Source organism: Balearica regulorum, unplaced genomic scaffold, assembly GCF_011004875.1.
Source record: "Balearica regulorum gibbericeps isolate bBalReg1 unplaced genomic scaffold, bBalReg1.pri S41, whole genome shotgun sequence".
Classification (NCBI taxonomy): Eukaryota; Metazoa; Chordata; class Aves; order Gruiformes; family Gruidae; genus Balearica; species Balearica regulorum.
This window is the reverse complement of record NW_022679031.1, coordinates 150,499-161,350: the sequence shown is the minus strand read 5'-3', so window position 1 is coordinate 161,350 and position 10,852 is coordinate 150,499. Positions and strand designations below refer to the sequence as shown.

Below are 10,852 nucleotides of genomic sequence, written 5' to 3'. Positions count from 1 at the left end.
AGGATCCCCCGTAGCCCCGCCCACCCCCTATAGCCCCCATAGGCGGTGGGCGTGGTTAGTCCAGTCTTTATTGCCCGGGACATCCCCCGGGGGGTGGGGGAAGGGCCCCCTCGCTCCTCCCCCTCCCGGTTTGTTCCCGTGGGGGGGCCCCCCCCAAATATCGTCCAGTCTCGATCCCGCCCTTTGGTCACAGACTCCGCCCCCCGCCCCTCCCCCATTCCCCCCTCCCCCCCTTCGCGGGTGGGGGAGGGGCGTTTGGCAGCAACGGGGGGGGGGGAGGGGCAGCTGGGGGGCAGGGCCCCCCTGCCCCCCAAAAAAACCTCCGGGCTCCCCTAAGGCAGCATGGCAGGGTTAATGAAATGGGGGTGTGTGGGGGCTGACCCCCCCCCCCGCGCTAAGAGGGGGGGGAGCAGAGGAGGGGGGGGAGCAGAGGAGGGGGGGGAGCAGAGGAGGGGGGGACCCCCCCCAAAATGTGAGGGGATACCCAAAAGTGGGGGGGACACCCCCCAAGAAGTGACCCCCCCCAAAAGAGGCTGAACACCCCCCCAAAACGGGGTACCCCCCCCCCCAATTATGAGACGACACCGCCCCCCAGTTCAGGGGTGCCCCCAATTAAGGTGTGCCCCTCCAAAATAAGGGGTGCCCCGCAAAAATGGGGTGCCCCCCCAAATGGGGTGTCCTCCTAATTAAGGAGTGCCCCCTAATTAAGGCATGCCCCCTCCAAAATAAGGGGTGACCCCCAAAAATGGGGTGCCCTGCAAATGAAGTGCCCCCCTAATTAAGGGGTGCCCCTCTAATTAAGGAGTGCCCCCCCCAAAATAAAGGGTGCCACCCAATTCTGGGTTGCCCCTCCCATTAACGGGTGTCCCCCTGACTAAGAGGCACTCCCCTTAATTAACCCCCCATCTAATTAAGGGGTGCCCCTCCCAAAACAAACTGCACCCCCTTTCCACGGGGGGGGGGGGGAGGTCGCTCTTAAAGGGCCAGCGCACCATTTGGCAGGGGTAGTGTTTCGGGTGGGTTTTTGGGGGTGGGTTTTTTTTGGGGGGGGGCACGGGGGGGTGTGTTGGGGGGGGGGTCCTGTGACATCCTCCTACTCGATTTCGACGATGAGGTCATCACCCTCCAAGCTCATTCCGGGTCGAACGTGGAGGCGGGTGACGGTTCCAGCCAGGGGGGCCGTCACCACCATCTCCATCTTCATGGCACTGAGGACGCAGAGGGGGTCCCCCTTGGCCACCGACGCCCCCAAATCCACCTGGACCTCCACCACCTCCCCCGGCATGGGGGCCCCCACCTGCCCCTTGGCCCCTCGATCCGCCTTCGGGTGCACGTGCATCTCCTGGAGGGGAGGGGGAAGGGGAAAAAAAGGGGGGAAAAGGGGGGGAAAAAAGGGGTGTTATGGGGGGTGCTGGGGTCCCCCGGACCTCCTCATGTCCCCCAAGTCCCCCCTGTGTCCCCCAGGATCCTCCCATGTCCCACAGGACCCCCCTGTGGTCCTGGGAACAACTCCCCCCCAAAAAAAACTCCCAAGACACCGCTATGATCCCTGAGACCCCCCTGGTCCTTGGGACCCCCCCAATATCCCCACAGACACCTCCCAAGTCCTCTAGAACCCCCCTGTGTCCCCCGGGACCCTCCATGGCCCCCAGGAACCCCCCAAACCCCCCAGTACCCCCCGAAATCCCACAGGACTCCCCCCCCGCCATGTTCCCCAGGACCCTCCCACAGTACCTGGGACCCCCCCCATAACCTGTGTCCCCCAGAACCCACCACAACCCCCAGCCCCCTCTGTGGCCCCCCTAAAACCCCTCATACCCCCTCTTCACCCCCCCAACCCCCCCAAACCCCTCTGTGCCCCCCCAGAACCCCTCAATCCCCCCCCCAAACCCCTTCACATCCCCTCTCTGCCCTCTCAGACCCCTCCGTGTCCCCCCCAGCCCCCCCCAAAACCCCTCCATGTCCCTCCCATCACCCCCAAAGCCCCTCACGCCCTCTCTGCGCGCCCCTAGACACCCCCAAATCCTCCGTGTCTGTGTCCCCCCCGACCACCCCTTCTTTTGTGGCCTGGGTGTCTCACACGAGGATGGAGCGCAGCTGCCCATTGAGCTCCCTCCATCATCCCCCCAGACCCCCTGAAACCCCCTCAGACCCCCCCAAACCCCCCCCAGACCCCCCCTCAGACACCCCCCACCTTCAGGGCCTGGGTGTCTCGCACGAGGATGGAGCGCAGTTGCCCGTTGAGCTCGAAGAAAACCTCTCGCTGCCCCGTGGCGTTCAGGTCCCCCAGCGCCAGCGCCTTGATGTGCAGCGTCTTCCCCCGCTCCAGCTCCACCTGCCAGGCGTGCAAGGGGTTGGCGTGCAAGGGGTGGTTGTGCAAGGGGTGGTTGTGCAAGGGGTGGGCGTGTGAGGAAGCGGGTGTGTGAAAGAATGGGTGTGCGAAGGGTCCTGGGTGCGTGGGAGACGGCGTGCAAGGGGACGCAGGGGTGTGCAAGGGGTGCACGAGGGTGTGCGAGAGGCCCCAGAAGTGTGTGACGGCTGCTGGGTGTGCATGAGGGTGTGTAAGGGGACACTGCATTCCCAGTGCCTCCCAGTACCCCTCAGTCCCCTCCTAGTCACCCCTGGTGCCCCCCAGTCCCCTCCCAGTGCCTCCCAATGTCCTTCCATTGCCCCCCAGTACCGCTCAGTCCCCTCCCAGTGCTTCCCAGTGCCCTCCCAGTCCCCTCTCCCCCTCCCCCAAAACCTCCCCCACCTCAAACTCTTCGGCGATGGTTGGACCCTCGAGGAAGAGGCGGGTGCCCAGGCAGGAGACGGGGCCGAAGGTGGAGGTGAAGGTACGAAACTCGTCGTAGACTTTGGGGTACAGGGCGGCCGAGAGCAGCTCCTCGGAGCTGGGGGGGGCCCCGTGTCGCGCCCCCAATTCCTGCCCCAGCGCCTCGAAATCCAGCGGCGGCAGCGAAGCCCCTGGCCGCCCCTCGATGCGGGGCAGGTCCTTCAGTACCTGGGGGGGGATATAGGGAAGGCGTTGGCATGGCAACCGGTGATGGAGCTGGTGGTAGGGACTGCGGCATCCTGTCCGGGGACTGTTGCTAGGGGCTGGGTGCCATGGTAACCGGTACTAGGACCTGTTGCTAAGGTCAGGTGCCATGGTAACCATCCTTAGGACCTGTTGCTAGCATCAGGTACCATGGCAACCGGCACTAGGACTCGTTGCTAGGAGCTGGTGCCATGGTAACTGGTACTGGGACCAGTTGCTAGGGTCGGGTGCCATGGCAACCAGCATTAGGATCCATTCCCAGGCAGCTGCCACTGGGGCCGTTGCCAGGGACCGTCGCCATGGCAACCAGCACCACGTGCTGTCACTGGGGCCCGGTGCCATGGCAACAGCCTCCGGTAAACCCTCCCAGTGCCTCCCAGTTCCTTTCCAGTGCCTCCCATTCCCTCCCAGTGCCCCCCAGCCTCCTCCAGTGCCCTCCCAGTGCCTCCCAGTACCCTTCACGTCCCTCCCAGTAGCTCCCAGTTCCTTTCAATGGCCCCCAGTCTCCTCCCAGTGCCCCCCTAGTCCCTCCCAGTAGCTCCCAGTTCCTTCCAATGGTCCTCAGCCACCTCCAGTGCGCTCCCAGTGCTCCCACTCACCCGGGAGCGGAAGGGCTCGGGGAAGCCCCCCGGGGGGGTTCCGATGTGACCCTGGAGGAACTCCACGACGGAGAGGGGGAAGGAGAGCTCGTCCGCCCGCGCCTCCACCTCCTCCCGCGACAGCCCGTTCTGCACCATGAACTGCGCCAGGTCCCCCACCACCTTCGAGGACGGCGTCACCTGCGCCCGGCAACACCCGGAGGCGTTACCCCATGGGTGTCACCTCGTGGTGTCACCCCCAGGTGCCAACCCGCTACGCTGCTCCCGTAGGGATCCTGCCTAGGGATGGAGAGCAGCTTGCCCTAGAGGGGTCTTGCCCCATGGAGAGCACCCGTCCCATGGAGACCATCCCACCCCACAAAGATTGCCCCACGGAGATCATCCACCCCAGGGAGACCATCATAACTCCATGGAGACCACCTTCCCCACAGAGATCACCTTCCCCATGGAGATCATCTTAGGGAGACCATCTATCACACTGAGCCCACCCACTCCATGGAGACCACCCTATGGAGCCCACCCACCCCATGGAGACCACCCTATGGAGCCCACCCTCCCTATGGAGACCACCCCATCCCTACAGAGACCATCCTATGGAGAACCACCCATCATGCTGAGACCCCGCACCCCATGAAGACCACCCTCAACCCCTCCCAGCCCTACCCCCACCTTAATGAGGTCCCCGAGGAGCTTGTTGGCCTCAGCATAGGCTTTCTTGACCTCCTTGAACTTGTGGCCCAGCCCCATGGCGTGGGCCTGGAAGTGGAGGTTGGTGTATTGTCCTCCAGGGATCTCGTTCTCGTAGACGTCCGCATTGCCCGACTTCATGGTGGCCGTGCAGTCAAAGGCGGCGTAGAGCGCCCGCGCCCCCTCCCAGTACTCGCTGTACTCGAACACACGCTCCAGCGTGATGCCTGAGGAGACGGGGAGGGGGATGTGGGTGGGGGGGGCCACCCATGGATGGGGACCCCCCACGCAATGGGCATGCCATAGGGAAGGGTGGGCATGGGTTGGGGGCCACTGTGGTTGAGGGACACCATGGATTGGGCATAATGTCATGACTCAGGTGGCATCACGATGGCCGTGGATCCATCACCATGGCCATGGTGGCACCTCCATGACTGTGGTGGCGTTGCCGTGACCATGGTGGCACCTCCATGACCACAGTGGCATTGCCATGACCATAATGGCATCACCATGGCCATAGTACCATTGCTGTGACCACAGCAGCATCACCATGGCCATGGATTCACCTCTACGACCGTGGTGGCACCTCCATAACCATGTCACCACCTCTATGACCATGTTGTCATTGCCAAGACTATGGTGGCACCTCCATGCCCACATCACCACCTCTATGGCCATGGTGGCACCTCCATAACCGTGTCACCATCTCCAAGACCACGATCAGGGTGTCCTTACCTGTGTCAAGGGGGGTCCCGCGAGCGCAGGCCACCACAGCGCCCATGCTGGGTTGGGAGGTCATGCCAGACATGGCGTCCACAGCCACATCCACCACGTCAGCGCCGGCATTGGCGGCCGCCAGCATGGAGGCGACGGCAGCCCCGGCGGTGTCATGGCTGTGGACGTGCAGCGGCACCTCGGGGAACTGCTCCCGTAGGGCCCCCACCAGCAACCGGGCGGCCGCTGGCGTCAGCAGCCCCGCCATGTCCTGGGAAGGGGGACAGAGGGGTCATGGAGGGGGGTCATAGCGGTCATGGAGGGGTCATGGGGACACACCACCTCCCAACCCATCTTGATCCTCCCCCCCCCAGCAGCTGCCCCACTGTGTCTTGGGGGAGTAGGGGACCCCCAAATCTACCTCCCACCTCCTCCAGGTCCCTCAATTCCCCATCCCAACCCCCCCAGCACCCTCAAATCCCCCCAGGACCCCCCTTTGCCCTCCCAGCCCCCCCCAAAGCCCCCTCCCATTCCCTCATCCCCCCTCCCATCACCCCCAAGGACCACCACCCCCCCCCACCCCAAACCTTGATGCAGAGGATGTGGGTGCCGGTGGCCACCAGCTCGCGGGCCAGGCCCAGGTAGTAGTCAAGGCTGTACTTGGTGCGAGCAGGGTCAGCCACGTCCCCGGTGTAGGACAGGGCGGCCTCCACCACCGCCCCCGCCCGGCCGGCCGCCTCCACCCCCAGCACCAGGTTGGGGAGATAGTTGAGGGCATCAAAGACTCGGAAGATGTCCATCCCGTTGGCCACCGCCACCTCGCAGAAGCTGGGGAGAGGCAGGGGAAAAGGGGGGTTTAGGGAGAGACTGGGGGTCCCTCGTGTCCCCCCCCGCCCATGTCCCCATATCCCCTCAACCCATGACCCACCGTGTTCTGATGTCCCTTCATCCCTCCACGACCCTCCACGTTCTTGTGACCCCTCATCCCACCACGTCTCCCCGTGTCCTTCACATCCCATCTCCTCATCCCTCCTTGTGTCCCCGTGTCCTTCAAATCCCATCTCCCCCCTGTCCCTTCATCCCCCATGTCCCCTGTCCTCGTGTCCCCCCATCCCACCACGTCCCTCCACGTCCCCACGTTCCTCCCGTCTCATGTCCCCTCGTGCCACTGTGTCCCCTCATCTCCCCACAAGGAGCCCCCACGTCCTCTCAACCATCCATGTCCCCCCCATGTCCCCTCATCTCCCCATGTCCCTCCACCTGCCCAAGTCCTTCACATCCCATGTCCCCTCATCCCTCCATGTCCTCCCTTGTCCCCACATCCCCTCATATCCCCATGTCCCCATCATGCCCCCATGTCCCCTCATCCCTCCATGTCCCCAGGTCTCCCCCATGTCCCCCCTTACCCTTTGCCTCTCACATCCCCGTCCCCTCACCCCCCCATGTCCCCACATCCCCCCCACGTCCCCCCTCCCCACCGGTAGACGACGTTGTCGGGGTAGTTGGTGTAGCCGACAGCGTTGGCGCCACGCAGCAGCATCTGGAAGGGGATGTTGGGGACCAGGCGCCGCAGCTCCCGCAGCCGCTCCCAGGGGCACTCGTGCAGGAACCGCATGGCCACGTCGAAAGTGGCGCCTGCCGGACACGGACCCGCCCTCGTGCTGACCTCTTGTGCAAGCCCCGCCCCCTTGTGCAAGCCACGCCCCCCTCGTGCAAGCCCTCCTTCGCACCCTGGCCACGATGCTCAGTGCTCCCCAGCAAGCCCCGCCCCTGGTGAAGCCACGCCCCTGGGCACCTTGCACCAGTGAGGTCCCACCCAGCAAGCCCCGCCCCCAGTGAAGCCACGCCCCCGGGCACCTTGTGCCAATGAAGCCCCACCCAGCAAGCCCCGCCCCCGGTGAAGCCACGCCCCCAAGCACCTTGCACCAATGAAGCCCCACCCAGCAAGCCCCGCCCCCAGTGAAGCCCCGCCCCCAGGCACCTTGCACCAGTGAGGTCCCACCCAGCAAGCCCCGCCCCCAGTGAAGCCACACCCCCAGGCACCTTGCACCAATGAAGCCCCACCCAGCAAGCCCCGCCCCGGTGAAGCCACGCCCCCAAGCACCTTGCACCAATGAAGCCCCACCCAGCAAGCCCCGCCCCCAGTGAAGCCACGCCCCCAGGCACCTTGCACCAGTGAGGTCCCACCCAGCAAGCCCCGCCCCCAGTGAAGCCACGCCCCCGGGCACCTTGCACCAATGAAGCCCCACCCAGCAAGCCCCGCCCCGGTGAAGCCACGCCCCCAGGCACCTTGCGCCAATGAAGCCCCACCCAGCAAGCCCCGCCCCCAGTGAAGCCACGCCCCCGGGCACCTTGCACCAGTGAGGTCCCACCCAGCAAGCCCCGCCCCAGTGAAGCCACGCCCCCAGGCACCTTGTGCCAATGAAGCCCCACCCAGCAAGCCCCGCCCCCGGTGAAGCCACGCCCCCAGGCACCTTGTGCCAATGAAGCCCCACCCAGCAAGCCCCGCCCCTCAGTGTAGCCCCGCCCCCTGGACACCCTCTCCCATTGAACCTCAATGCCCCACCATGCTCCACCCCTCAAGACCCCGCCCCCTCAGGCCCCGCCCCCTCAGGCCCCGCCCCCTCAGGCCCCGCCCCCTCACCTCCCCAGGTCTCCATGCTGCAGAGGGGGCTGAGCGCGTGCGCGACGAAGGGGGCGACGCGAGCGAGGTCACGCGTGCGGACGCGGGTGGCGAGCAGGGATTGGTGGGCGTCGCGGAAGGTGGTGTCGGTCAGCAGCAGCCCCCGGTGAGCTCGTACCGCCCGGGCGAAACCCGCCGGGCCTTCCCGCTCCAACACCGCCCGCAGCCCCGCCGGGGGGGGCCCTGCGGCAGCGGGGAGGGGGGGTGTCACGTGTGGGGGTGGCACACGCCATGCGCACGCCACGGCACGGCATGCCGAATGCACGAACCGAGCACACGGCACGGCATGCCAAGCACACGCCAAGCACATGCCAAGCACATGCTATGGTTCGCCATGCACACGCCACAGTATGTCATGCACGCACTGTGCATATGTCACGGACGTGCCGTGTCGTCGTGCCAAATGTACACACCAAGCACATGGTACGGCATGCCAAGCACATGCTAAGCACAGGCCAAGCACACACGGCAAGCACATGCTATGGTTCGCCATGCACATGCCACAGTGCGTCATGCATGTGCCATGCAAGTGCCACGGACACGCCATGTCGTCATGCCAAATGCACACACCAAGCACGTGGTACAGCATACCAAGCACATGCCAAGCACACGCTATAGCCCGCCACGCACACGCCGCAGTATGTCACGTGCTTGCCGCGCATACGTCACGGAGACGCCGTGTCACGGCGCGCGCATGCCAAACACACACCCCACGCCAAGGCGTGCTGCGTACACGCCAAGCACACGCCACGCACCGTGCGCCACAGCCACATACATGCCAGGGCCGCGTGCTGCCCCTCCCCCGCTCACGCCATGGGCACCAGGGGGGGGGTTGGGCTTCCACCAGCGCCGACTCGCCTTCACGGGGAGGGGGGTGCTGGGGCCGTTCACCATCACGTGACCTGGGGGCGGGGGGGGGCACATGGTCGAGGGGGGGCCAGGACCCCCCAAAAAGCCCCCAGGGACACCCCCCACCCGAGGACAAAGACCCCCTCAGAGGCCCAGGGACCCCCAGCCTCCCCCAAAGGCACCTTAGAGCCCCCCCCGGGGACCCCCCAGAAACCCCCCAACCCCCCCTCAGGGACCCCTAAGAGCCCCCAGACCCTTTCGCAGCGCCCCATTCCCCCCACCCCCCAGAACCCTTCTAGAACCCCCAGAGCCCTAAGGACCCCCCAAGGACCTCAGGGACCCCTTAGAGCCCCCCCCAAACCCCCTTATTATCCCCAGGGACCCCCAGAGCCCCCCCCCAAGAGCCCCCAAGGACCTCAGGGACCCCTTAGAGCCCCCCCCGAACCCCCTTATAACCCCCAGAGGCCCCCCCAAGAGCCCCAAGGACCCTCAGGGACCCCTTAGAGCCCCCCCCGAACCCCCTTATTAACCCCCAGGGGACCCCAGAGCCCCCCCAAGAGCCCCCAAGGACCCTCAGGGACCCCCAGAGCCCCCCCCCTTACCCAGATAATGAAGTAACTTCTGGGCCCGATTCTGGCCAGGGCGGAGGTGGGAAGAGTTCGGGGTTCTCGTCGATGAACTGGGTGTCGGCACGCCCCCAAAAACTGGGGGTGGGCCAGGACGTTCTGCAGGAACGGGAATGTTCGTCTGCGCGAGACGCGCCCGTTAGCGTGCAACGCACGAGGGGCCAGGTATCTTCACCTCCACCCCCCGCCTCCTCGTTGCGACACCCCGGGGTGGGCGGGGGGGGGGCATCCCCTTCGTGCAACGCACGGGGACCCCGGTGCGGCGCACAAGTTAGCTGGTGAATTGCACAATCCCTCCCGCCCTGTCGCGTGTTGCACGAGAGCTCCTCCATACCCCCCTGTGTGCTGCACAAGTCGTCTAGTGCGTTGCACCAACCCCCCCCCGCCCCGTTGTGCGTTGCACAAGGGGCACCCTCACCCCCTCCTGTGCATTGCACAAACACCTTGGTGCACTGCACAACCCCTCCACCCCACTGTGCGTTGCACAAGGAGCCCTCGTGCGTCGCACGAGAGCCCCCCTCACACCCCCCGGTGTGTTGCGTGACCCCTCTATACCATTACGCATTGCACGGGGGCCCCTGTGCATCGCACAAGAGCCCCCCCCCAAAACCTCCTGGTGCACCGCACAAGCCCCCCTGGTACGTTGCACAACCCCCTCGGTGCATCGCACACCCCCACCCCCTCGTGCATCGCACGAGGCCCCCCCGTGTATTGCACAAGAGCCCCCTCAACACACCCCCCGGTCCATTGCCCAACCGCCCCAGCGCATCCCCCACTCCCACCCCCTCGTGCATCGCACAAGAGCCCCCTTCACAGCCTTTCCCTGTGCGTTGCACAAGGGTCCCCGCCTCACCTTGACACCTCGGATGCGGAATTCGGCCAGGGCCCGGCTCATCTTGGCGGCGGCGGCTGGTTGGTCGGGGCCGTGGGCCACCACTTTCACCAGCAACGAGTCGTAGTGGGGGGAGATCAGGGCCCCCTGGAACGCTGAAGCCCCGTCCAGGCGGATCCCCATCCCCTCGCCGCTGCGGAACACCTGCCGACACCCCCCGTACCCTATAGAGAACCCTATAGGTGCCCACGGGGCCTTACAGGGTCCTGTGGGATCCTATAGGGCCTCCTACAGGCACCCGCCCCCCCGCCAGGACCCTGTATGGAGCCTCATATAGGCACCTCTGGACCCTATAGATAGCTCCGTAGCCACCTGTGAGGCTACAGGGTCCTGTGGAGCCCCTATAGAGGCCTCCTGTGGGCACCTATGGGCTCTATAGGGTCCCAGGAAGCCCCTATAGAGCCTCCTATAGGTACCTATGGGCTCTATATGGTCCCAGGGAGCCCCTATAAAGCCTCCTACAGGCACTTATGGGCTCTATATGGTCCCAGGGAGCCCCTATAGAGCCTCCTATAGGTACCTATGGGCTCTATATGGTCCCAGGGAGCCCCTATAAAGCCTCCTACAGGCACTTATGGGCTCTATATGGTCCCAGGGAGCCCCTATAGAGCCTCCTATAGGTACCTATGGGCTCTATATGGTCCCAGGGAGCCCCTATAAAGCCTCCTACAGGCACTTATGGGCTCTATATGGTCCCAGGGAGCCCCTATAGAGCTTCCTACAGGCACTTATGGGCTCTATATGGTCCCAGGGAGCCCCTATAGA

General features: G+C 65.2%; 1 protein-coding gene across 1 annotated transcript in view; it reads right to left on the bottom strand.

Annotated features, from left to right (window-relative positions):
• Nucleotides 1–50: 50 nt before the first annotated feature.
• Nucleotides 51–10,852, bottom strand: part of PC (pyruvate carboxylase) — a 14,708-nt gene continuing 3,906 nt past the window's right edge. Inside the window, exons 11-22 of the mRNA XM_075741456.1 lie at nucleotides 10,049–10,263; nucleotides 9,172–9,316; nucleotides 8,531–8,622; nucleotides 7,682–7,903; nucleotides 6,516–6,672; nucleotides 5,625–5,865; nucleotides 5,059–5,308; nucleotides 4,306–4,550; nucleotides 3,637–3,816; nucleotides 2,753–3,001; nucleotides 2,195–2,335; nucleotides 51–1,342 (exon numbers count right to left, since the gene is read on the bottom strand). Coding sequence (XP_075597571.1) covers nucleotides 1,094–1,342; nucleotides 2,195–2,335; nucleotides 2,753–3,001; nucleotides 3,637–3,816; nucleotides 4,306–4,550; nucleotides 5,059–5,308; nucleotides 5,625–5,865; nucleotides 6,516–6,672; nucleotides 7,682–7,903; nucleotides 8,531–8,622; nucleotides 9,172–9,316; nucleotides 10,049–10,263 — 2,386 coding nt within the window. The 3' untranslated portion in view covers nucleotides 51–1,093. The remainder of the gene's footprint in view (nucleotides 1,343–2,194; nucleotides 2,336–2,752; nucleotides 3,002–3,636; nucleotides 3,817–4,305; nucleotides 4,551–5,058; nucleotides 5,309–5,624; nucleotides 5,866–6,515; nucleotides 6,673–7,681; nucleotides 7,904–8,530; nucleotides 8,623–9,171; nucleotides 9,317–10,048; nucleotides 10,264–10,852) is intronic.